A 26,680-nucleotide genomic window follows, 5' to 3' on the forward strand; every position below is an offset into this window, starting at 1 on the left:
AGAAGGAAAAAAGAGGGACATTAGTTAAAATTGCAAACAAAGGTGTTTCTATTTGGAGAAATTCGCACCAAATGCCTACAAATTCTAATGACGATTTTAAAAATATGTATCTCAGATTGCAATGGAAAATGTGAATAACTGAATTTAAGAAGTCCATCAGTATTGCCTGATGTGGACACCTGTTTGAGCGCAGCAAAAATATTAACTGGGTCAGCAGAAAGCATTATTCTCAGATAGAGTTAACATTACTGTCTAAAACTAACTGGAAGCAAAATGTTTATAACGAGTAAAACCCCACAAAAACCTTAAGTTATTTTGAAATTTCTATTACAATTTTCCCCCCAATAACCCAATCAGTTCTACTTTTCTTCAGCAATTTCCAAACGTGTGTGGAGTTTCTTCACAGACACAACAAGGTTTTTTTTTAAAGTATACGCTTCAAGAAGAATCACACACAACACAGAAAAAAAAAGAAAAATTGTATTTTCAAAATCATTTTTTCTTAGTTTCCTCTAGATCAAACTTTCTTGCTGTTCATAATTCACAAAGCTCAAAACAGAAATAAGAGTAGCCGAATCAAAGTAGCAACATGAGGCGCCAACCGTTTGTTTCAAAACAATGTCAACCATCCTTTTGAATCTTAAAAGAAATAAAGAATTTTTTTAAAATAAAAAATCAAGGGAAAAACAACACCTGGAGATTTTTTTTTTACCAAATCCAGCTTACCAAGCACATCTGGAAACACCCAGTTTCCTCAAAATACACTACATTGAACGTACAGGTGAAAAGGAATGAAAATTATCTCTGGGAAATGGGGGAAGAGTCAGAAGGGCACTGAGAGAGCCTGAGCTACAAGATTGTGGACACTTGTGGACCAATAATCACCAAGCAGAAGGCTGAAAACCTTAGTTATTGCAAAAAAGTAAAAGAAGTGTAACCTGGCAGAAAGAGGATGCATTTTACATGGTGAAAATGCACATCTTTGCTTTCCCTCTGCAACCATGATGCACTCAACACTGCTCATGCAGAGTGGTCTTCCTCCTCACCCTGCAGCCAGCACTCCCAAAATCTGCTCTGGATGGTCCCCCCAACCCTCTAGAGCAGATTTTTGGGGCACGTGGGAGGCTGCAAGGAGGAGAAAAGGAAGGGGAAGTCCTGTTGCGCAACCAGGAGGCGTATCCTCACTGTACAATGGCGGGGTTGGATACGGACATTAGCTCAAGGCCACAGGCATATTAGGAGCACAGTTTACTAGGAAGTGACGGCCTAGCCTCGTAGTGAAGGAGAGCCACACAGCTCCTGTCTGCTCTGGTAGGGCTTGCACAGGAGAACCTCCCAGGGGATCCTAATTTAAGGTATTTGTTTGGCAGTTGTGCAGAAGATACAACTTCTCAGGTGGAAAGGCTGCATGCAGCTTCCATAACAGCACTGGGAGTTTCAGCCAGCTGAATGCTCTTGCTGGTTGACAGATACTCAATAGCTGCTTGTTATTCACATGCTAACACTGCCTGAACAGCCCCATGCTGGCCAGTGTTCTTCCAGACCAGCTGCTCACAGCGTGGTTAGGATCCAATCCTGCAGCTCTGAGCCATCACAACACACTCATTGCGCCCGAATGAGGAAAGGGTGAACTGAAACCATGAAAAATGGGAAAATGTGTCCAAGATTCACACTATCCCACATTAAACAGGCAGTTCCCAAACCAAAACAATGCCAGAATTCCATTTATCTAGTATTGCAAAGGGGAGGTGGAAGAAGAACAAAAGCCCGCCTTTGTCTGACAGACAGTAAGAGTCTACAGGGACTTTCCTGATGACTCAATCTTGTGGCTTTTATGTTCATAACAGAAGCTCTTCCTGCACATTCACCTGAGTTCTGTCCCCGCTATGACCCTGGGGTCTGTTCTTAGAGAAACGCAGAAGGGTAATCCAGGACAGGAGCGGAAAGGCCTTGGAGAACTGGAAAAGTGGGTTAAATGTTTTACCGTAAGATCACATATGCTGAAACACTCAACAGCACGGAAAAGGCACAATTAGGTTCACAGTTAAAAGGGGTGTTTGAAGCAGATATACAAAACCCAGGCGAGTCTAGCAAAGGGATGTCTTTAATTTCTAATACCACCATAGAAGCACCTGTCTATATGCAGCCACAGAGTCAGATGCATGAACCAGCCAAGCAGGTACAGGTCTTTATCAAGTGATATCAGATGGGGCAACTCTGTCAAATGGGTCATTATTATTATTGCTGCTCTCCACAAAGGGCAACGATCAGTTGGGAAAGACTCAGGTGATTTGCTCTGCGCATGCAGCCACACAATGAGCATACACTTCCCAGCTATCTACTGCTCCTATTCAGCTGAAGGCACCTTTAAGGGAAGCCAGTGCCACTTCTGAAGAGGCACTAAGCTAGGCAGATTTGGTCCCAACTTATAAGTCAGTTAGGCATAGAAAAGGACTCTTTTTTCCATTACAGCTGTGGCTCCTGTATAAGAAAATTTCCCCAGGGCCTCACAAGTTGTATATAAACAGAGAATAAAGCAGTAGGATAGGAAAGTACAAAGGACAGCAGAGGAGGACTTATTGTCTCAAAATATCATATATTAAAAAAGGGTTCCCTATGGTTTAAAAAGAAGCATTTTTTTCCCCAGCAGAGAGGTGAAAAAGGGGGTGGCAACTTGCAGCTTTGAACTAAAAGTCATGTCATTTGCTGTTGCTCGATTTGGACAATCAAATGCAGCTGTCTCTTTGCAATGGCGGTATTTAGGTCCCACAGAAACTCCAGCAACTGCCCCTTTAGAAGGTTTTCCATAGGCACAAATTGCAAGACTTGCTGCGGGGAGTCCGAGTCAAGCAGTACACCCATGAGCTTCTTTAGCTGCTGCAGGTATTCGAAAACCGGATCTGGAAGACCTTGGTAGCCAGCACAAAGCAGTACAGCGCTGGCCTCTAAGAGATGAGATGAGGTTGGGCAAGCAAATGAGATGTGCTGGAAACAACTGTGCAGAATGAAAACTAAGCCAGCAGTGAAGCGCGTAAAACAAGAAAGAAGGGGCAGGAGCAAAGCGTCCCCTTCCTGAAGCTCGGGGAACGAACGTAAAAGGCACTCCAGGAGCTGCTGCTGGTATTTTGGTTCCCCGTCGTGAAGCAACGAACAGCTGAACGTTGAGAGTGAAGCAGACTCCAAGCGTTTAACTTCCAAGCCAGATGGGCTGTTGGCATCACAAAGCAATGGGAAGCCTACAGTCAAGCACGTTCTTTGGCCAACGCAACCTTCATTTGGAAGCTCTATCAGTTCAGACAATTCAGACAGTATCAGTGACTCCGTAAGAACACTGCAAGATTGGCACTCTCGCTGTGTCGGGCTTCTGAGGGTGCCAACGCTTGCCCTGCCAACGAAAGATTTCTCAAGAGCTTCATTGAGGCTCTTCAGGACCTCACCATCACAGAAGGGAGAACACTTCACTCTCGGCAACCTCCGCCCCTCCAAGATGTACCATAACTGACACTCCAGGCTGCAAGAAGCCCCTTCCAAGATGCATTTTTTCCCGACGTTACCAAAGGAATGTTCTTCAGCCCATTGATTAAGACAGCCCTTGGCCACTTTCTCCTCCCATGCCAGAGACTCCAGAATCTTCCTCTCGTTGTACGTGCAAAAGTATTTGCTCCTCTGCCCGCACCATTTGGAGTTCATGCTACAGCCCGCACGGGGCTTCTTCACAAGCCAGTTATTTCTGGCAATAGGTTTCATCTGGAACCGCTTCAAGAAGAACTCGACGGCGCAATCCCGTAAAGCGTTCAGCCTCGCCTGCTCCACCTCGCCCATGCGCTCAAAGAGTCGGAGGTTCTCAGCAATGGTCTCGATTTGGTGCCTGTGGAAGAACAAACAGCACTCTTCATGGACTTTAAGGAAAGATTCCGGAATGGAGTGTTGGGGGAAAAGGGCCTTCTCGATCATGTCCGTCCCAAAGTTCTGCATCATCTTGGACAAGAGCAAGTGAATGGCCTCCCTGCCCAAATAGTGAAGGCAGACCACATACACCTCAGAATTCCCAGCTTTACTAGTGGCTGGTTTAAACACGTGAACCTCTTCGAAAGAGCAGTTCAGCAGATACAGCAAGCTAACGGAACAATGTTCAAACAGAGTGAACATCTTCAGAACGAAGGAGCCCCCGAGGCCAAGGGTCATTAAAGCAGTGACCGTTTCGCAGTAATGCAAAGAGGAAACCAGGGCTTCTTGCTCGCCTGGATTTCCTTGGCAATCAAAGCTCCCGTCGGATGTGACCAGGTGAACGGTGGCCATGTTGCTGATGAACTGCTGAAGTCCCGTGAGATGTTTGAGCGTCATCACATCCCCCGTGTTCTCAGGGCCAAAATACCACCAGGGCAGAGTGTTTGCAATAAGCCTGTCATCCATAATCATCATCAGGGTATCGTTTGCTTCATGGTACGGGTTCAAGGTGTTAGCTACCCAATTCCAGTCGCAAGGGATGCGGTGAGACTTGAGGTAATGATTGAGGCTGGCTATGAAGGCGCCAGGAGCCTCACAGAGATGGACAGAGTTGAGTTCCCCATTTTGAAGAGCATCGCTTGGGAGGAGAGGGAAGCTGCCCAGGATCTCATGGAATTTGCACCAAGCTTGGGTACACAACTCAGCATTTACGGCTTGCTTGATGTGAGCAATGATCTTCCCTGCTTTGTTGGTGAAGGATGTGTGCTGATGCCACTCATCTAATTTCTTGTCACTCAGCTGGTTCTTGACTTCATTCAGGGAATCCTTCAAGGAGGCAAGAGAACTGAACTCTTTGTGATCGCAGCTAAAAGCCTGGTTAGGATCCGGCAGCTGCCATTCATTGTTGGGTGGTTTGGTATACGAGAACTTCTTCCCAAAGAGCTTCTCGATTTCAGCAATGATATCAGAACCAAACTTGTCAAGGGTTGTGGTCTGCTCAGCGTATGCTGCCTTCTTCTGCTTGTTCATTCTCAGACCGAGACAAACCCTGGAGAAAAGAGGAGAAAACCAAATGAGGAGGGAAAAGACTCAGGGGGAGATCACCTGCTTTGCATGCAGATGATCCCAGCTTCAATCCCCAGAATCTCCAGGTAGGGCTGTGAATATCTCCTGTCTGAAATTTAGAGGAGTCGCTGTCAGTGTCAGTATGAACCTGGGGTTAGGAACCTTTTTCTTTCTTTCCCCCCCAATTTTTTTCAATTAATTTTCCACATTTATAACAAATATAACATATAAAAGACACAAAACACATTACAATACTAAAAATAAAAAAATAAAAACACTTATTACTTCTAAAATCCAAATTAACTTTCATTGTTATCTGATTTCCTCAAATCCCCGCTAACTGAATTTCATTGTGACACCTTTGTGACAGTTCTCCAATATCATCTTTCTAATACAATTAACTCCTTCCATTTACTATCTTCATCTCTTTTCTTATTAATTTAAATCCATATTACTATACAACATTCTTATTCTAGTCCTAGGCCTATTTGATACTTTCAAGTACCTTCTAATTATCTGTGAGGAACCCTTTTCAGCCCAAGGACCGCATTATTTTCTGGACAACTTTTGGAGGGCCCCCTTGGCTGTGGTGGGTAGGACCAGAGGCGGAAGTAGGCAGTGCATCAAAAGTAAACTCTTCCTTTGTAATGTAAGCTGGTTTCTATTCTATCCTCCACCCAGTATCAGACAAGGAGGCAATATCAGACTTCAAGACCACATTCCAGGTAAAGAAACCCAGGGTGTGAAGTGAGCAGTGGGGAAAGCTCTGAGGATCAAATAAAGGGGTGGAGGTGGGGGTGCATTTGGCCCCCAGGCCTGAAGCCCCTCACTCCTGGTATAGACAGTGCTCAGCTAGATGGGCATTGTAAAGCAGCTATACGGGAGAGGGTTTTCGAGCAGGGGGACGTTTAGTAATGGCTGATAAGCTCTGCTGACAGGCCATTCCTCTGGCGTGTGATGGGAGTTGTAGCCCAGCAACCAGAGAGCCAGAAAGTCAAGGCATAGCAATAATAGGCTCTACCAATAGCCCATGGACTGCAAGAAGATCAAACCTATCCATTTTTAAGGAAATCAGCCCTGAGTTATATCTGGAAGGACAGATCCTGAAGCTGAGGCTCCAGTACTTTGGCCACCTCATGAGAAGAGAAGACTCCCTGGAAAAGACACTGATGTTGGGAAAGATGGAGGGCACAAGGAGAAGGGGACGACAGAGGACGAGATGGTTGGACAGTGTTCTCAAAGCTACTAACATGAGTTTGACCAAACTGCGGGAGGCAATGGAAGACAGAAGTGCCTGGCTTGCTCTGGTCCATGGGGTCACGAAGAGTCGGACACGACTAAACAACAACAACCAATAGTCCAAATCTGCACCCCAGTTTTGGCAAAACGCCCCCTGCATGATTTCTGTGACAAGCACTCAGGGCCTATGTAACTACACGACACAATCCCCAAAGGCAAATGAAGTTGTTTTTTTAAAGCCACTGAAGTAAGAAGTCAGGTATGCATCACATATCCAAGGAGCACACGCTTCTGGTAATTCGCACGTTAAACTAGCGACAGCAAAGTATGCGTGTACGTTCATTAACGCGGACAAGAGCTCGACCCCGCCCCTTCCGCTACAAGCATGCATTCAAAGAGGATCTCCTTTTGATCTCCAATCAATACCCATGACGAATGAGGGGGGGGGGAAACACCATTCCATTATCCGTGTAATTAAAAGTATTCACCCCCTACGCTGAAAACCCTCGCCAACAGCTGCGCATGCGTGCTTCCCTTTATGGGTGAGGCCGGGAGAACGCTCCTTCCATTTCCGCGCAGGCGCACTTCGAGGCTCTAGTCGTTTTCCCTTTCGGGCCCGCACTGTGAAACCGCCTCTCCTCTCGCCTTTTCCGGACCAGCCGCGCACGCGCAGAACGCTTTCCTCCTACCACCCTGTCGCGAGAGCCCGCCCGGTTTCCCGCGCGGCTTGGGCGGTTTCCACCCACCGGCCAATCGGAGAAGGCATGTGGGGGCGGGGCGGAAAGGCGGTTTGGGCCGGCGGATGTGACGTCGGCAGCGGCGACCAGAGGCGGAAACTCTTGTGAGGGGGGCGAGGCTGTTCGGAGAGTCCGTTTTAATGAAGAACCTCGCGGGCGGCGTTAAGGCCAACGTAGGTATCGAGGCATAAGCCGCTTTGTGAGGCCCGCCCGAAAAATAATATATAAATGTTGTAGAGAAATGGCAATAAATTGAATAAGGAGGCTTTCATGAGCCATGGGCCACTTTTTATCAGATGCATGAAGTGATGTATCCGAGTGTGTAGGTGCCTGTTTACGGCTAGCATAACAAGAGCAGTTGGGAATCTGCTGAGGGGATCGGTTCTTCCTCTACCCTCTTTGGCCCAATATGAATCGGCACATTGTAATCAACTGCACGTCCGCCACGTTAGGTGACTAACTTTAAGTACCTGGCAAAGTAGGTTGTGACCCATGGAAGCTTATTGAAGGAATCTGCACAGGAGCGAAGAGGAGGAGGTCTCAAAAGCACGTTCAGGAAATTACAGTGAAGCCCAATTTTATTTTTAAGTAGCAGGACTTACTCAGAGGTAAGAATTCGCCCCTCTCCTTGTACATTTGTTTTGGGGCAGAGATCCCGACTTTGTCTTAAACTGAAGTTCCCTATTACAAAAAGAAAAAAAGACCAACTAAGTTTTTTATTGGTATGAGCTTTCATGTTCACGCACACTTCTTCTGATACAGTGGTACCTCTAGATACGAACAGGATCCGTTCTGGAGCCCTGTTCATATCTAGAAGTAAACGTAACTAGCGACGGCACGCCTATGCACGCGCGCGTTGCTTTTCGCTGCTTCTGCGCATGTGCGTGATGTCATTTTGCGCGTCTGTGCATGCGCAAGCGGCAAAACCTGGAAGTAACGCATGCCGTTACTTCCGGGTTGCCGAGGAGCGCAACTCGAACGAGCTCAACTCGAAGCATCTTCAACCCGAGGTATGACTGTACACTGAAACAGAAGTCAGAAGACCCTTATATATAGTGAGAGGGTGGGGAGGGGTATTACTCAGAAGGGTGGTGGGAGTGGGTGATTATGTTCAAACCCTGTTTTGTGTCAAATAATCTGCTTATTATCCTGGTTAGTTAACCAACATTATGCTGGTTTGTGTGCCGCCAGAAATTCTGCTTTAAAACAAGCCCTGTGAGGGAGAGGAGTGTGGCGGGGTGTGGGAAGGAATATACCAGCTCAGAACTGGTTTCCAGCTTCATAAACTGGTTTGTGGGATGTACTTCTGAACAAAGCCATTCAATCAACCCCCTCAAGAAGAACCATACTATTCTAAATACATTGGTACTTAATGCACTGTTTTTAGGGCACCTTGGGAGACTTTACTTCTCTTTATTTAAACAGTAGCATATATTGTATCTCGATAAATTTGCAAGGTACCGTAAGACTTGTTAATACATGTAGGAATTCACGTTAAATCTTAGTATACTCGGAGAAGAGTATACTAAGTAAACAGTTTCTTCAACAGTTTTCAATATGTGTAGCGTTATTGCGTAATATAGGGACGCGGGTGGCGCTGTGGGTTAAACCAGAGAGCCTAGGACTTGCCGATCAGAAGGTCGGCGGTTTGAATCCCCGTGATGGGAGCTCACCCCTCGTGATGGGGTGAGCTCCCATTGCTCAGTCACTGCTCCTGCCAACCTAGCAGTTCGAAAGCATGTCAAAGTGCAAGTAGATAAATAGGTATCGCTCTGGCGGGAAGGTAAACAATGTTTCCGTGCACTGCTCTGGTTCGCCAGAAGTGGCATAGTCATGCTGGCCACATGACCGAGCTGTACGCCAGCTCCCTCGGCCAATAAAGCGAGATGAGCACCGCAACCCCAGAGTCGGTCACGCCTGGACCTAATGGTCAGGGGTCCCTTTACCTTTACTATTGCGTAATGTATGTGAATTAGCTTTTAGAATGCTTCAGATTTGATATAGATGCTAAATGTTAATTTGCTATTCTTTGCTTAATTTGCCCTCACAAAAACCTCAGTTTGAGAGGGAATAGCCTTTCCAAGGATGCTTGGCTAATAGCAATGAGAGAAAATACTTGGGGGATCACGTATCACTGAAAAACAGCATAGTACCAGTGAAGTATATTCTTATACTGTATGCCCAGTGTAAATTGGGGGTTGAGAGGGCAGGTGTTACTGTTTTGCAAACTCCCAATTCTGCAATTCTGCATCCACTAGTCACATTTGACCTCTACCGCTCCATAACTCTGCCTCTGAACCAGACATGGTTCTTTATTATTTATTATGTTGAGTTTTCTCACTTCATTTTAAAGACTTACAAGGATTCATCACTAATAACTGATTTGCAGCTCATGAGGAATTCAGATTTGCTGTATGTACACCAGTGTTAGTTGCCTGTAAATACTTTCATACATGTGCCATAATCTGTGATTGTGTTGTATAGGGCGTGTGTCATGCTTTATGGCATGAATAAGACAAGGCAAACTGTTCCCACATGTCAGAAACGAATGGGGCCTTTTGGGTTGTGGTGCCAAGCCTTTGAAGTACCCTTTCTCTTTCCATGGGGGGGGGGGGCTATGCCTTATGACCTTTGGAAAGAGGTTGAAAACATTGTTCTCCAAAGCTTTTAATGAAACCGAGCACTGTTTCTTACTCTGACATCGTTTGTTGTTTCTTTCAATTGTTAATTGTTTTAACTGTTCTTACCTTGCTTTTTGTGATTTTATATTGTTAGTGATTTCACTAAGCATCATGATCAAGAGGCAAGATCAAAATACTTCAAATCAGGATTAGGGATCAGCTGGTCAGCCCCAATCACCATGGCCAATGGTTACGGATAAGGGAGTTCTAGACCAAGAACACTTCGGCAGACATAGGCTTTCCTCATTCCTGCTTTAGATCAATAACATACATTTGTTGCAACATTGTGAATTAGCCTTGAGCATGATTTTTAAACTGGGGTTTCTGAATCCAATCTTACTGGTGTCCCAACTATATCTTGATGTTGATTCCAGGGCTGATATAGAATTGGTTCCTGTTCAACAAGGAAATTAATTTTAGTTAAAAATAAGCATGCACACCACAAATATGTTGTGCAATCCTATGCTTTTTATTTAGAAGTATGTCACCCTGAACTAATCAGGGCTTACTTTCTAGCAAGTTTGTTGAGGATTGCATTATTAGTTCTCTTAAGCTAAGCTCCCTTCACTGTGAACATGTTTAAATATGCTCTCCCTCCTCCCCAACTGTGTTTTCTTTGAACTGTTTTCCATGTTATAGAAGATGCTCTGTGAGTTTCTACAGCGTAAGTGACTTTTGACTGTTTACCCTTCATAGCATTGGGTGGGTTTTGGAAATGCTGAGCTCTGATGTGGCTGCTGTTCTCAGAATAGCAACATGCCCTAAGGCAGCAAACAGGTTTCTCTTCGTTTTGAAATGTTTCATAAGCAACAGCTAATTTTGCATGAATATGATTAAGTGTTAGTAACGGCAGGTTAACTGTCAATGCGTGGGGTTTTTGTCATTTATTTTGGAGCCTTAGGGCAGTAAAGCAAAAAGCTATTTTGCCTCAAGCCACTGTAGTCAGAGAAGACTTAAGTTCTGGAGAATCCTCGTTGTATTGATATTTGTCACTTCAATGCAAATGTCTGCTTTTCATTTTTCTTTTTTTTTTCTTTTTTACATAGTTAAAATTCTTTTTTTTTACACAAGGTCAGAGAGCTCCCAAGACAGTCTTGTTTGAACATACCATGGGTAAAAGATGCATTAAGGAAGATCTTAAGATTTTGCTTGTTGGTCAAACTTTATGAAATTCTACCCACTGGAGGCCTTATGAACCCTCAGTGGTGCTTTTCTTTTGAAGCAGCTTGTGCGATACACTTTTGCTTTTGAAAAATGTAAGCTGAATCCTGTGCTCATTTATCCACCAGAGCAATTACATATCTGTATGGAGGGAATATGCCCCAAAGGCAGCGTGACCTTGAGGTGCATTCATATTGCTTGTTACATTTTCAGCTCTCCAGGAAAGCTTTAGCTCAGTTCTTCAGAACAGCATTTTGATTGCGGTGAGAAATTTGAAAACAAGATGACAGTGTGTCTGAAAAGCATGGTGACAAGTAATCAAACCCCATTCATTTTACTTTCTCTTCCTTTTATTTTTGTGCACACTTCATTACTTTTAAAAGCATTCCATTTGAAAGGGTGGAAGTAGTCTTCTTTATACACTATTCGTGAAGTGAATGGGGTGTTATGCTTGCAGAAGGATGTACAGCTAAAATGTTCATTATTTGCTTAGAAGATTGTATGCCATATTGAAGAGGGTTAAATATGTATTGGGTAAAAAAAAGAACTAGAATTTAATTTCATTGATGGCTGTAGAGAAATGGCTCAAAACTAATGTTAGTCCATTCTTACGACTTGCACATTGTTCATGTTAATTATAGTCAGGTGGTGCCAATGCCAGATAGCGTTCTCCACTACCCACAATAAAGTTATTTGGATTGGTTTGGATTGGTAGATAGAGGAAGGCAGGTATGCCTACAGAAGGTTAGCTGATTAATCTCAGTCTCATTTCCTGCCCATGCTGTTGTCTTACCTGAACATAATTATTGCTGTGAGAATAAGCTTTTTGGTTCCTGTTGCAGACACCTGTTAATTTTGTGCTTTATCTTCACTAAGTTAGAGTGAAACGAAGTTTATTCCTGTTGTATTTTGTTTTGCTAATGCAGAATAGAACATCACACATCTGCAAAGATGAAAAGAAAAGTGGCCAAAGCTGTGGGACTTAGACTTAGTCCCAATGAAGAAGCTCAGCTGCTGAAAGAAGAGCATGAAAGGAGAAGGAAATTAAGGCTACAGCAGGTGTGTTTGCATTGTTGGGAATGGCCTTCCTTTAGGCCAGGGTTTCCCAAGCTTGGGTCTCCAGACTACAGGTCCCATCATGTTTGATCACTGGTCTTGCTAGCTGGGGATGATGGGAGTTGTAGTCCAACAACAGCTGGAGACCCAAGCTTGGGAAACCCTGCATTAGACAATTGAATCTGCAGGCTTCCACATTTTCATTCTGCATGGGAGCAGACTGATTCTGAGTCTGACAAGCTGTAGCATTTGCCCCAACCTGGGAGCTGCAGAGATGGAAGGGGATCCTATCTTCAGTTGTATGGCAATTCTTGCCCCCCTCTCTGGTTCCATGGTTGAGAGAAGAGCTGTCCATTTGGTCACCAAGACACCAGAGCACTTCAGCCACATATAATTTCCCGTTCAGGAGCGGAAAAGGGTAGAGGGAACTTGACTACAGTGTTGCTGAGGTGTCAGCTACACAAGGTCAAATTAGCTAGGGATGATAGGAGTTGTAGTCCCAAAACATCTGGAGGGCCAAGTTTGCCTATGCCTGTTCTATTTCTTTTTTGCTGGCCCTCATTTCACAGGTGCCCTATTTGTCAAGAAGCAGATAACGGTCTAGCATAGTAAAGCAAGTGGGTTTAAGTATGGTGAACAAAGAATTCAAGTAAAAATAACAATTTAAAAAGAAGTCTACAGTCCTCTACAAAATATAAAATCATCAGCAAATATATTTTTCCCTCCAGGTTAGAGAGCAGGAGAAGAATATTGCTTTGCAGATAAGGCAAGATGTTAAGCAGAGAAGAGATGAGCAGCTGCATCATTTGGCAGAAGAACTGAAAGCAGAGTGGCAGAGAGCACAAGATGAAAAGATTCGAGCCTTGGAAAAGCTTTATCTGTCAAGCTTAAGAGCTATAGGAGAAGGGCATAGACAAGCAAAGGAAAATGTAGGTAAATTATGGATGTGATACTATAGCAACCAAGACTTTCTGCAAATATCTACTCAACTGAAATTAGAAAAGCTGTATATTTTACTAATATATATGTAATCGTGTACTAATAAAACAAAGTTGGCAGGTGTTGCTTTTTTCTTACATCTGTATTTGTGAAGGAAGACATATGGAAATTCAGACTCTATGAATTTATGTGCCATACATTTAAACATGCAAATAGAGCAAAATAAGGCAAATAGTTAAATGTTGGGCAGGTGTAAAATGAAGGTAGTACACAGCTGTGCTGCAGACTTCAGTTTTGTTTGTCAAGGGGGTGGCACTACTTAATCTGTTGATAGTTGAAGTATGCTAAATCCTAGGATAAGTGGAGCTGTGAAATTGTTCAACTTGTATATTGAAGAGGCAGCTAATGACAAATTAGTGGATTTGAAATTTATAATGATCATTGGAACCTTTGAAAGCGGATAAATGGGGAAATGGTGTGGAACACTGATATTTACAAAGATGCTCCCATACTGAGAATAAACCTTGCCCTTTTATCAGTACAAAATATTAATGCCATCAACATTTTGATCATTAAACGTCCACTTAAAGTGAAGCGAGTACTTAAGATAGCACCATCTATAGAGACAAAGAAAAGGTATTAGAGTAAAATTCCAAAACTTTCAGTGGAATTAGAAAATTCCATTTTACTCATAAGTTGATACAGCAGCTTTACTCTAGTGGGTCCTGCCACAATAGCAACGAGTATAGACCCAGTCCTGGTGGAAAGGCAGCCATTAGAGCTAACACTAGCTCCACAGCACGTTTTGATGGCAAAATTATGCCTTAGATTGAGCCCCTGCAAACATTTTCTATTAAAAGCTGGCACAAAGACAGGTCATGACATCTGCACAAAAGGGAAGTTTACCTGACGTCTTAGATACACTTCTAAGCTTTTTGAATTAAAATTCTGATATTAATTTGTTTCTATGACAATCGTTCAACATATACATTTAATTTCAAAGGAACCGGATTTGGAGGCTCTGGCCAAGCTGGCAAAGGAAAGGAAACAAAGAGCAGAAAAGAGGCATAAGGAAGCGCTAAAGGAGCAGAAAAATAAAAAAGAGAAGTTGCTGAGGGAGCAAACAAGGTAAATTGTACATAAAATGAACCTTCGCTGCTTTAATATCCCAAAGTCTCTTGCATGTGTGCATACGTAGGGTTGCACCTGGGTTCATGCGTTCAAGCTTTCTAGCCCCCTGCACAGCTCAATAGTGTCTCTTGAGTTGGGGCTGCAGCAGAAGGCTGAATTGTTAAAGGGGGAGGGCATGGGGCTGCCTTGTTTTAGCACGTGCCTTTCTGCTTACTCGTACTTTTGGCAGAAATTCTCAGTAATTATTAGGAATTAAATTTTCTGAAGAATATTACAGCTGTTGTTTTTGGAGGTTTTTTAATTTTTTTTTTGCATTTCTAATAGATTTCAACACAAGAAAAAAACAAAACATAAACCCCCTATTTGCTTGATTTAGCCATGCACAAAATCTGATTGGAATGTCTTATTTCTTGCTTTCCCCCTTCTAAACAAGGAGAGCAAATGCACGGAAGAATGCGTTGGATGTCGAAAAAGAGAGAGCTGCTAAAATTGCAAGCCTGCCGCCTCCTCCCCCTCCCCCCTTTGAAGTGAGTATTCTTTTCAGAAACTTTAAAAGATGTTGGAGCCTAGCTGATTAAAAGGCTCATCATAGGAACTAACGCATTCCTTTAAAAAAAAGGTTATTTTTTTAAAAAAAAAGTTTAAGAGGCCTAGAAGTTGCGGATTACGTCACGGATTACATCCGCAACGCGGGGTTCCACTGTGGTAACAGAAATAATCCAGAGCTCTTCAGTGCTCCACAGACAACATTTTGGATAGCCTTATTTCTGCAAAGCTCATGGGTATAGAGAAGGATGAAGACCCTAGGAAAATAGAGAGGTATACGGAACAAATGTGATACAGTGACAAAGGCTTTGCTGGGATCCTGATTTGACCCAGGGTTATTGACATGTTGCTTTGATTTGGGATGGGGAGAACTCCTGAATCACCGATATTTGTCTTCTTATTTGACCTTCCTACAGAGCTATGCACACTCCTAGTATTTATTGTGCCAATCTCTAGTTACACTGCACTTCAATTTTGGGGGGAACCCCCCCTCCCAAACATTAGTATAAGAATAATAATAACACACAGATATTCATATAATCTTATAGCCTCATATATGGGAAAATGTGGAGTTCCTCTTACAGACATGCCTAAATCTCTCGCTTTGGTCAGTTTTGGTGGGAGTTTGGAGACATCTGTCTTTAGATGGGTTTTACATTGTTTGTAATGGGTGACCTTGTACTGTTCATGTTCTTGGTTGTTTAGCACAGCCATCCTATTAAATCAAATTTATTCTTCAAACTTTTCAGAATATTGAGTTGAAGAGTGTTTCTACAGTCAAAGTCTGTGATACTGACACTTTTTCAATTACTCGCCATCATCTCTGTGATCTTCACCATCATCTCTGTGATCCATATGTAGATAGAGAAATGAACATAGACCAGGTGACTGTTTTTTACTTTGCATGTCCCATACTTTGTGTAACAGCAGTAGCAGTATTCCAGAAGCACTTGCTGAATTTTTGCTGTCCATTGTGGAAAATTGACAATCAGCATTAAGCATTGGGAAGCACAAATATTTGCCTTTCTGTTGTTCAACAGTTGGAATCCCAGTGTCCTCTTGGATTATAGCCACTTTTTTTCTTGTGGGTATGGAATTCATAAGTGGAATACTTGAAATTAATGTATATCATTCCTGCAAAAACAAATATTAAAACTGGAGCTTTTCTTACTGAAAACCTGTAAAAGATTGAGACTGTTGATTCAGCATAGCCTTATTTTCAAAACAAAATGAGGACAATTTTTGTGTACGCTGTTTATGTTTGGCTGTATCAGGCATAGGCAAACTCTGGCCCTCCAGATGTTTGGGACTACACTTCCCATCATCCCTAGCTAACAGGACCAGTGGTCAGGGATGATGGGAATTGTAGTCCCAAACATCTGGAGGGCTAGAGTTTGCCTATGCCTGGGCTATATCATAGAACCTAAATAGCAAGTCCTTAAATAAGTTTGTTTCACCCAATTTTCCTTGTTACTATGCATGTCTGTGGGAAATGGAACTTACCTCCTGCATGAAAGCAGATGTTCTACTGCTGAACTGCAACCCCTTCCCTCATTAAATGAAGTGGAATATTTGAAATTTCAGGACACACCAAAGGAAGCACCACTTCAACATGGTATGCAACGGGGGGGGGGGGGAGAGTGCTGCTTCCATTTGGTTGGCCATTGCACAAACAGGGTCCTGGACCAGATGGGTCTTTGGCCTGATTCTTAAGTTCACATGTTCTCTGCCTCTCATTGTTTCCTTCTTCCCACTATTTTGTGTTTAACTCTAGCAGCGAATTCAAATGAGCAGATTCTTATTTGATTAAACCAGAAGCAGGGACGTCATGCTCTTACAGCAGGCTCTTATGGGGTCCTTCGGAGGTCCCCAATATATTCTGCTGCAGTCCTTCCACACTTCACACAATTTACTGAATTATTTTCCATTCTGCAAAGCTGTTGCCCTTAGTAGGGCACACAGTTGCTGCTCTGCTAGGCCGTGCCACTGAATCAGTTGCCAGACTGTACAGTACATTATTTCCTTACAGTTTACTGTCTAATTGAGGTTGAAATCACAGAGACTTGACATATTGTTTGAGGGCCACCCTTGGGTAGTTGGGTGGGGAAGTTAGTCCCAAATGTATTTGGGTTCAGTACCTTTTACCTGGGGATGTGGGTGGTGCTGTGGGTTAAACCACAAAACCTAGGGCTTGCCGATCAGAAGGTCGGCAGTTCGAATCCCCGCAATGGAGTGAGCTCCCGTCGCTCGGTCCCTGCTCCTGCCAACCTAGCAGTTCGAAAGCACGCCAAAGTGCAAGTAGATAAATAGGTACCGCTACGGCGGGAAGGTAAACAGCGTTTCCGTGCACTGCTCTGGTTCGCCAGAAGCGGCTTAGTCATGCTGGCCACATGACCTGGAAGCTGTACGCCGGCTCCCTTGCCCAATAATGCGAGATGAGCACCACAACCCCAGAGTTGTCCGTGACTAGACCTAATGGTCAGGGGTCCCTTTACCTTTTACTTACAAAACTATACTTCTGGGTATAGTCTTTTGAGGCACCATAGAACTTGGTATTCCTAACTTGTTGCTGGTTGACTCCCAGCCAGATGCTCGGTTACTTGCCAAGGTGGAAGCCAAGCGGAAGGAAGGACTGCAAAGCAATGAAGAGAGAGAGAGGAGAGAACAGCAAGAAAAAGCTCGCCTAAGAGGGAAGCATGCCTTGAAGATGGTTCGTCTTGCACGGGTAAGCAAAGTAGAAACATTCTCCCGACATCAGATGAGTAATATTAGCAAATTGGGCACTGTATATTTAATGAATTCAAAGTACAATCACCTAACCTTTCTCCAGAAAGATTCTGAAATAATGGATTGTTTAAAGTTCAAGCCCTTAAAGTGTTCGTAGTGCTTATCCTCAGTTTCTAGGTTCACGGTGTGCAATGTTCTTTCCACTGTCAAAGATGAAATATAGTTGAACATTTAGAAAGCCACGCTGAAGTAATTCAGGCCTCAGGGTAGGTAAGGTTTGGCATTTGTGGGCGTAAGATTGATGAAACGCAAAGCATTCTAATATATGGGAGAAGAGGGCTGTTGTTTTTTAACTGCGTTGTGCAGGTACTTCAGAGTTGAACTTCAATACAGCTAGAATTCTTTTCAGCATGACCTACTTTCACAGAATGTAGCTACCTATTCAGGTGTAGTTACACAAAGATAAGAGGAGCGGATCCTGAGTTCAGTGAGTAGAAGGAAGCTTGCAGAAGGAGTTCATTCTTGCTTCTTCCATAAGAGCCTTCCTGAAAGGGGCCTCTACTTAGTTTTCAGCAGTTCCCCTCTCTGCCAACTCAGGACCGAAGCCAATGTGGAATAATAAAATTCCTTCCTGTAGCACCTTAGAGACCAACTAAGTTAGTTCTTGGTATAAGCTTTCGTGTGCATGCACACATGTGTATCTGAAGAAGTGTGCATGCACACGAAAGCTTATACCAAGAACTAACTTAGTTGGTCTCTAAGGTGCTACAGGAAGGAATTTTATTATTTTGGAATAATAAAATAATTCAAAAGTGTACCGTGCTGAAAATCACAATAGAATTAAGTTTATTAAAAAAAAATGAAGGCTTTAAAGCTAATGTAAAAAGCAGGCAAAGTCAATGCACTTGTTTCCAGTGTTTCACTTACTTGGGGGTTGTCCTGTAGGCCTGACTTCTAGTGGGTCCTAAGAGGTGACATATTAAAAAGCCCAACCTTTGTTCTCTTCTCTGTAACTTCAGCTTCCTGCATTTGAGATTTATTTCTTGTGGCTGTATTCATTCATCAGATGCACTAGAAAGCTAGGATACTAAGGGGGAATAATGTGGGCTTGTCTTCACAGACTATTTAATGGCATTTTAATGCACCTGATGTTGAGGAGAAAGGAAACAATATTTCATTTTAAGTGGTAATTAACAAAATACGCCTTCTGAAATTATACACTTAATATCTTCAAATGAAGCTGACGTTTGATAATGAAGTATGACTAATAAATGTCTGCATTTGATCTATAAATCATGTGCAGTAGATTACAGTCCCCCCTTTTAAAGGAATTGCAGGTTGCTTTTAAAGCGGTATCTTTAGCAGAAAACTCAACGACATCATTTGTACTTATTGAAATGGATAGCTTCCATTTCCCTGCCTACTATTTGTGTGCACGCACGTGCATATATTCAAACTTGTCTGTCCAGCAGAGTGTAATTTACATGAATAAATGCCGCTCCTCTAAAGTTAATTTTATGACCTGCTAACTAGGAGTCTTCGGAAAGTACCCAACATAAAGCAATCATCATCATAGCTTTAAAAGCATCTTCACTCTGTCAAATAAACTGGCTTGGCTTGTGTGACAGCTTATTAATAGGACATTTTTTCCTGCTGTTAAAGGACAGGGAAAAGCTAATGAAAGAGCTTGAACATATGCAGAATATGGACCTTGCACGCAGAAGACAGATTGTTGCCCAGATGCCACCTCAGTTGTTTCAGCCGCCCTACAAGCGTGTGGAAATCAGGGAAGAATGGCAGAGAGAGCTGGAGTGTGCCTTCGAAGACATGTATACTGGAGACAGGAGTAAGTATTTATAAGTGACTTTTGGACTGTTATGGGGAACCCAGAGATTCCTTTGCAGCTTAATGGAGATTGGAGTAATGTCAGGCAGTCTTCCCTGAAAGACACAAGCTTGCCCACTGTTATGTTTTACGTTGGTTGAGCATATTCTGTATTGCACAGTCATTTTCCAAAGGCCAGTGGTGAAGCCAAGCAGGCCTGGTCAGTGCATCCCATAATGTGAATGCATTTCTGTGGCAGATTTCAGGGGGGACTTCACTAGAAAAATTGATTAGGAGAAACAGGAAATTAGAAAGCCACTGCTTTGGAAAGATCAATGATATAATCTGTGTAGTCCCTAGTCCATTGGTCTTGCACAGAAGCTTATCTTCCATTGAAAGCTCCACACCAGCACAGATTGGGGGAATACTACTTTAGGCCTACAGCAGGGATAGGGAACCTGTGAGCCTCCAGTTTAGGTTGGATTCCAAAGTTCCATCAGTCCCAACCAGTACAGTGGTACCTCAAGTTACAAACTTAATTTGTTCTGGAGGTCAGTTTGTAACCAGAAACCATTCTTATCCTGAGGCGCACTTTCGTGAATGGGGCCTCCCACTGCGTGCACGCCTCTGGTGCGCGATTTCTGCTTGCATCCAGGGGCAAAGTTCGCTACCAAGAGCAGCTACTTCCAGGTTAGCAGAGCTCGTAACCTGAAGCATTCGCAAGGAGGACGGTTCGCAACCAGAGGTATTACTGTATAACTAATGGTCAGGGCTGACAGTCCATCAACACCTGCAGGGTCACAGATTCTTCATCTTTGGCCTACAGTTGAATATTCTCAGTTACTAGGATTATTTTAGGGCTGCTCTGGAATCGCCATATTGCAGCTTGTGCCCCCAGTGAACTAATTTTCACATATATAATACAGGACTTTTTTGGAGAGAGCATCCCAGGTAACGTATTTATTTTCCCCTACCATTTTGTAATGTACTGGTTTAAACTGGTTTAAACTCAAAAATCATTTCAATTTGGGGATCTCTAAGGATTCTTAGATGGGTGACACTTTTGCGTTTATGTTGCAAATGTGATATTTACAATGAATTCTGGCATCCATATTGCCCATGTTGCAACTTGTTATTGACTGAAGTTTCATTACATGTTGCTTCATTACAATATAAATTTATGTTAAGTGATAGTCATTAGTGGTAAGAGAAATAGTTGTTCTTCTGAATTGGTCTTTAGTGTAATTGAATACCTTGCTTCATGGCTTCACTTGGCATTGTGTGATTAAAAAAACATTCTTAAATGTCTACTGCTCACCTCCTCTGTAGTTGGAATTTTCAGTAGAGAATGTTGTGTGTTGGTTTCATATGGTCTAATTTCTTTACACAGAAATGAAAGGAGACCTTATTTTGCACCTTGACCCACAGCCCTTGCCAAGTAGATCTCAAGATGATGAGCTGGAACTTTCCCAGGAGCCAGTTTCTGTGTTTGAGGTGCCACCAAGTTTGTCGGATGAGGTGAAGGACAGTGAGCCAAGTAGTAAGAGAAAACCTGAAAACTTGATTCTTATTTATTAATATTCACTTAGAAAACAAGTATGGTCTATCAGTTATATTCACTACTGGATATAAGATGGTATAAAGCAGTTGTCAAATGATAAGGATAGAAATAAACATTGATGCATATCTTGCCAAACACTGGCATATGACTCTTGGGTGATACAAAATGATAGTCATACTTGGAGTAGCCCTATTGGAATCAGTAAACTTAAGAAATTTCAGTGGGTTGAGTTGGATCCTGCTCAGTGGTTTCAGAATTGTCTTGTTAACCATGTGACCTTGGGGAGGAATGTGCAGTTTGGTGGCACTGCAAAGTCTAAGGTTATACCTGCCAGAGATTAAGAGTGCATGTGGCAGGGTAGAGTACTGAAACATTTCATATTTGTAACAAGAAATAACGATTGACCTGGGTTGGCAAACTTCAGCCCGTTTCATGAGTTTGTAATCTGTTCAAAATTCAGAACCTCGGAACTGTGGAACTGGAACTTCGGAACTGTAAGGGACCCCAAAGGGTCATCTAGTCCAACCCCATGCGGTGCAGGGATCACAGCTAAATAATCCCTAACAGATGGCCATCCAGTCTCTGCTTAAAAGCCTTCCATCATGCAGAGTACACCACCTTGCAAAGCAGTCTGTTTCCACTGCCAAACAGCTATTACTATAAGAAAGTTCTTCCCTATGCCTAGTCGGAACATCTTTTCTTACCATTTGAATCCATTGGTTTGGGTCCTACCCTCTGGAGCAGCAGAAAACAAGCTTGCTCCATCTTCCATGTAACAGCCCAGAGGTATTTGAAGATGGCTATCATATCACCCTCTCAGTCTCCTCTTTTCCCTCAACCGTCCTTCCACAGGCTTAGCTTCCACAGCTTTATTATCTTGGTTGCCCTCCTCTGTATATTCGTCACTTGAAAGTGACTCTGGCCTATGCAGGTCCTGTCCAGTGATGCCAGGCCTTAACATATTGACCGCATATGAATGTCACACCAAACCATGAGTTGCATGGGTTACTCTCTTATAAGAACAGCTTCCTTGGTTTTCTTGCTCATGCGTGTACTGTTTGTTTAATTTAGGTAGTGAAGCTGAAAAGCCACGTGAGCCTCAGTCAAAATTGGCTCTTAAAAAATTGCTAAACAAGATCAGGAACCAAAAAGACCATTGGACAACAGGAAGTGAACCAGAAATTACAAGTGAAATTGAATCAATTGAATCTGGAACAATTTCTAGTAGAGAAAGAAGATTATACGACTCCGAATCTGAGCCTGAACCAAAGAGTGATCCTGTCTCTGAAGCCAGGGGTATGTTCGTGTGGGGGTTTTTTGCACTTAGGAATTAAAACTGACCATGATGATGGGCAGGATTCAAAGAACTGTGAAACTAATTTGTGAGCCAAAGGGGCAAACAACCACCACCACCACCACCCATCTGGCTGAGTTTCTCCAGCCACACTGGGCGGCTCCCAATCGAGTGTTAAAAACAATACAGCATTAAGTTAAATATTAAAAACTTCCCTAAACAGGGCTGCCTTCAGATGTCTTTTAAAAATAGGATAGCTGCTTATTTCCTTGACATCTGATGCGAGGATGTTCCACAGGGCGGGCGCCACTACCGAGAAGGCCCTCTGCCTGGTTCCTTGTAACCTCACTTCTCACAGTGAGGGAACCGCCAGAAGGCCCTCGGTGCTGGACCTCAGTGTCCGGGCTGAACGATGGGGGTGGAGATGCTCCTTCAGGTATACAGGACCGAGGCCATTTAGGGCTTTAAAGGTCAGCACCAACACTTTAAATTGTGCTCGGAAATGTACTGGGAGCCAGTGCAGATCTCTCAGGACCGGTGTTATATGGTCTCGGCGGCCACTCCCAGTCACCAGTCTAGCTGCCACATTCTGGATTAATTGCAGTTTCGGGGTCACCTTCAAAGGTAGCCCCACGTAGATAACCAGAGCATTCACACTCTGGCAAGACAGTCCACAGGCAGGTAGGATCTCAGCCTGCGTACCAGGTGGAGCTGGTAGACAGCTGCCCTGGACACAGAATTACTCCTACACCCCTTCAAATAACTTTTTCCTGCCAGCAGGGGAAAAAAAAAGCTAGATTAGGGGACAGGGTGAGGGCACAAACCCCTTCTGTGAGCTGAAACACCTCTTTGGAAGCTGACCAGCAATGGTGGCATCAGTATGACTGTCATAAATTATAAGATGACTTTATATTTAATTTGTTATCACAGGAACTAAGTCTATGCTGTATTTTTTGTGTTTTTATATTGTAAACTGCCCTGTGATCTCAGATGAAGGGTGGCATAGAAATTAAAAGATTAAATTACATAAAATGATGCAGGGTCTAAGATGAGTAACTATCCTTAATCTACTATATATTCATGTTATATGTGTGTCTACTTAGAACTGCCGCAGACACTGGACCAAAGTATTGTTGCTGGAAATGTAGTTCTAGATCACCCACAAGAACAAGCAACTAAACTCAGAAAGGAAGCAGAAAGACAAAACCAGGTATAACTGTTTTTCCGTCTACAGCAGTGTGGCAGTTCCGTTCTGATATGCCAGTGTTGTCCCTCCCTCTGGGGTTGTGTGAATAATGAAGAGCAGAATATGAATTAACACCAATAAGATGGGGCACTTAAGTCACTAGTGTTTCGATTTCAAATTACAGGAAACTGAATGTCAGAAAACTCATTTCAAGAACAATTAAGGCTAAACGTCAAGATAATGAAAAAGCCTGAAACACAAAAACACCCGGCTGCTTCCCACAGTGACCTACACAATAGCTTTAACTGTTCTCTACACCTGGGATGGGAAACCCTTTTTGCCTGAGTTTCCACATTCCCTTCTGGGCAGCCTTCCAGGGTCAGAGGCAAAAGTGGGTGGAGCAATGAATGCAAATACACCTTTGTAAAGTACCCTAGTTTCTACACAGACACCTCTATCCTCCAGGCAAGCAGTTATCAGAGTTCAAGGGCACATTGCAGCAAGGCAACAACACACAAGTGGATGGTTTGGGAGGGGATGCAGCCTGCCTCCCCACCCTGCCCTTCCTGAGATTCCTATCCCTGCTCTACTCAGTGGGGTGAGAGGAATGGAAACCTACACAATTGAAAGGGCTCTCTCGTTTCTTTCCTTCTGACAGCCAAGAATAATTGCTAATGTAAGCTTGTACTTGCATGGCTTCACACTTGTGACAGTCACAATGCCAGGAATGCATAGAAGTCAGTCTTAAATATCCAGTTAACGTCAATTTAATTTCTAGGTTTCTCTCTTCCTTTTAGACATCTGTGATCACTACGATATGATTGCAATATCGTACAATTCAAAGCTGTATTGTAAAGTTATGGGTGTTATTATTTATTCTCAGTGTTGTTTCCATAGAAGGTTTAATTACAAGGATGCAGTATAGTTTTTACAAGACTCTTTTGATGACTATTTTATGATTCTATATTTTATCCAAATTAATACTTGTGATAAATGATGTTCTGTCAAAGAATTTATTTAATGGGAGGTTCATTGTGTTCCATGGATTCCTTCTGTGACTGACATACAGAATTGCTATTCATTTGACTAGATAGAGCACCAAAAGCAACAGCAGTTGGCATTGCTTCAGCAAATTGAACAGCAGAAAAAACGTCTGGAGGCTGATTTTCTGAAGGCTCAGTTGCAGCGCCAGGAGCAGGAATTTAAAAAAGAGCAAGAAATGAAAGATCAAGAATCCCAAATGGAACAAGTGGATATTAGGGTCCCCTTTGTACACCAGCAGCAGGAAGTACAACATAAGGTGAAGGAGAAAAGTTGTTTTGTCTGACATAATGCTGGATTTGCTAATTCTGTGGCTGTTCACATCATACTAAGCCATAGATGATGCTTCCATGTGAAAATGAAGATCACTCCTGCTACCTAATGAGCAGAAGCAACAAACTGCAGTTCTTCCCTTGAAATGGTTGATTCTGCTCAAAGAGGCCGTGATTTGTAACTAACTGTTCCCCACAGAACTGTGATTGCCTTTTGCACAGTGCTTGATATTTTCTTCATTTAATTTCTCTTTAGCTTGAAAGAGCCATAGAGCTACAGGCAGCCGGCAGTTCTGTAGAGGGTGATCATACAGAGGACGATCATATACAGATGATTCGCGACTATCAGCAACGCCTTCTAATCCAAAACAGGTATTTTTCTGTCAACATAAGAGATTCCTGGCTACCAGTTTGATGCTATCTTGGCAGTTCTGCTCCTGAAAAGTGTTATCTGCTCAAATATATAAATATATGTCTCTTTTAGGATGCACAGAGCGTCGGTCGAAGAAGCCAGGAAGCGTCTGCATGAGTATCAGAACAAGCTGAAACAGAGATACCGCTCAGTTTCTGCGTCATTGTTAGGTCCTGCTAACAGACTTGCACAACAAGATTCTGTCCCTGACGCGCCATCACAGTTACAAGGATATCGTGGTTTGCAGAGAGTTAATCTAGCAGCAGACCAGCCATTTGGGATTGCTCCTGTACAAGAGTCAGCTGAGCATTCAAAACCGCCTTGGATGTTGGCAGTGCCATCATCAGAGCAGGGGGGAACAGAACAACGGTTTGATGTGGGCAGTGGGCATGTATGTACTCTGGAGGGTCAAATGCTTTTTCAGTTGACACACCACAGTTCACACCAACAGACAGAAGAATTGGGCGCAGTGGAGACACCTTCAGCACAGTCATTGGAATTTCACAGCATTCCAGAATCATTAACGCTTAAGTCACAGGACACTTCTGTTATAACTCAGCCGGTGGCTGAAACACAGCATGCCCCATTCACTTTCCCTGTGGGCAGCTCTTCTGTGTCTGCAGAAACACTCTGGTCTGATAAACGGACGTTTCATGCACCTTCAGCGGAGAAGATTCTCCTGCCAGCAACCTTAAAGCACCAGCACAAACCTCCTGAAAGTTGGACAAGAACAACCTTGGAGCAAGCTGACCTCCCTCCTTTGCAGCCCCTCTCGTCTGTGCTTTCCTTTGTTTCTAGTGAGAGTCAAAAGACCCAGGAATCCTACGTCTTAAAAAATGGAAGTGGATCCACGCCTGGTTATTCTGCTATAGTGGAATTAAGGGACAGAATGATGTCTTCCTCTGAGAGCATTCAAGCTCAGCAAGAACACTTGAAAGAACTACAAGAGCAGCTAGATAAGCAAAGGGAAGCTCTTCTTTCTCGGCAGAAGGTACAAGAGGACTTGCTCCTGAAAAAACATACTCAGCTGAAACAACAAATGGAACAGCAGCAGGAAGCTTTAAAGGAGTTTATTAAAAAGGTAGGCTTTTTACATGGCATGAAAACATTTTGACTGTTCTTCAGTTTAAATCAGAATGAGAACTTCTCTCTGATTTGTTTTCCTAAACTTTGAGTAGCTGCACTTTTGTTGCCATTGTTTCAGTGAACTCTTGTCTAGAGATGTACAATTTCTGGAAATTATGAAGTCTGTTTTTTAGTGGGGTGATATTTTGGGGAGCACTGAAATGTATCCTAAATATTTCTGTTTTTAAGTATCTGAAGAGTATAATTTTGGTATATTAAATTTTAAATGCCTTTGTTCAAACAACTACTGTGGCAGCAATGTGGGTTGGCTGTAACAATATTTTCAAAGCACAGCTTTTGAAAGTATTTCACTCATAACTTTGGGAGAAAATACCAATTTCCCCTCAAAGTTATGAATGCTTCTATTTCAGGCCTCAGAAAACATTTCTGCTTCTCTCTCTCACCCACACACTTCCCATTAGCTCTATTCTTGTCACAGTTTTAAAGGAAAATGTTCCTCCCTTCTTCCGTGTATTAATGGAAGAGCATTTTTGCAATCATTTTTTAATCTTAGCTTTTTTATTCTGAATCAGCTCTATGAACATAACTGAAAGTCCCTGGAAAAGAGGCAATGTGTGCAGTTCAGTGGTGGAGTGCATCCTTTGCAATTTGGAGATCCCGGATTCAAAACTTTTAATATTTAGTTAAAGGATCTAGCCTCTTTCTGGCAGACACTCCTGGGTAGATGGATTAGTAATAAGGCTGCTCCAGTTCTATGTATAGGTTGCAATTTGG

General features: G+C 43.0%; 2 protein-coding genes across 6 annotated transcripts in view; one reads left to right on the top strand and one right to left on the bottom strand.

Moving 5' to 3' along the window:
• Positions 1 to 468: 468 nt before the first annotated feature.
• CMTR2 (cap methyltransferase 2) lies at positions 469 to 6,927 on the bottom strand. Of its 2 annotated transcripts, none has more exons than XM_082219241.1 (2): positions 6,741 to 6,927; positions 469 to 4,996 (listed from the first exon to the last, which is right to left on the bottom strand). In XM_082219241.1, exon 2 carries the CDS (start codon positions 4,975 to 4,977, stop codon positions 2,695 to 2,697), a length of 2,283 nt encoding a protein of 760 aa, XP_082075367.1. In that variant the 5' UTR covers positions 4,978 to 4,996; positions 6,741 to 6,927; the 3' UTR covers positions 469 to 2,694. The 2 variants fall into 2 exon arrangements, with proteins under 2 accessions (XP_082075367.1, XP_082075366.1); XM_082219240.1 differs by lacking the exon at positions 6,741 to 6,927 and adding an exon at positions 5,519 to 6,295.
• Positions 6,928 to 7,033: 106 nt separating this feature from the next.
• The window catches only part of CEP295 (centrosomal protein 295), a 33,989-nt gene continuing 14,342 nt past the window's right edge, over positions 7,034 to 26,680 (top strand). Inside the window, exons 1-14 of one of the 4 annotated variants that reach the window (XM_082218959.1) lie at positions 7,034 to 7,162; positions 11,758 to 11,890; positions 12,616 to 12,816; positions 13,830 to 13,954; positions 14,391 to 14,484; positions 15,253 to 15,387; positions 17,088 to 17,228; positions 18,893 to 19,076; positions 20,445 to 20,594; positions 21,687 to 21,911; positions 23,013 to 23,119; positions 24,186 to 24,395; positions 24,665 to 24,780; positions 24,893 to 25,901. In XM_082218959.1, the coding sequence (XP_082075085.1) occupies positions 11,783 to 11,890; positions 12,616 to 12,816; positions 13,830 to 13,954; positions 14,391 to 14,484; positions 15,253 to 15,387; positions 17,088 to 17,228; positions 18,893 to 19,076; positions 20,445 to 20,594; positions 21,687 to 21,911; positions 23,013 to 23,119; positions 24,186 to 24,395; positions 24,665 to 24,780; positions 24,893 to 25,901 (2,805 nt within the window). In that variant the 5' untranslated portion in view covers positions 7,034 to 7,162; positions 11,758 to 11,782. Of the gene's footprint in view, positions 7,598 to 11,757; positions 11,891 to 12,615; positions 12,817 to 13,829; positions 13,955 to 14,390; positions 14,485 to 15,252; positions 15,388 to 17,087; positions 17,229 to 18,892; positions 19,077 to 20,444; positions 20,595 to 21,686; positions 21,912 to 23,012; positions 23,120 to 24,185; positions 24,396 to 24,664; positions 24,781 to 24,892; positions 25,902 to 26,680 lie in introns of those variants that run through there. The other 3 variants (XM_082218960.1, XM_082218961.1, XM_082218962.1) reach the window with 3 other exon arrangements.

Source organism: Podarcis vaucheri (genome assembly GCF_965113315.1).
Source record: "Podarcis vaucheri genome assembly, chromosome: 4".
Classification (NCBI taxonomy): Eukaryota; Metazoa; Chordata; class Lepidosauria; order Squamata; family Lacertidae; genus Podarcis; species Podarcis vaucheri.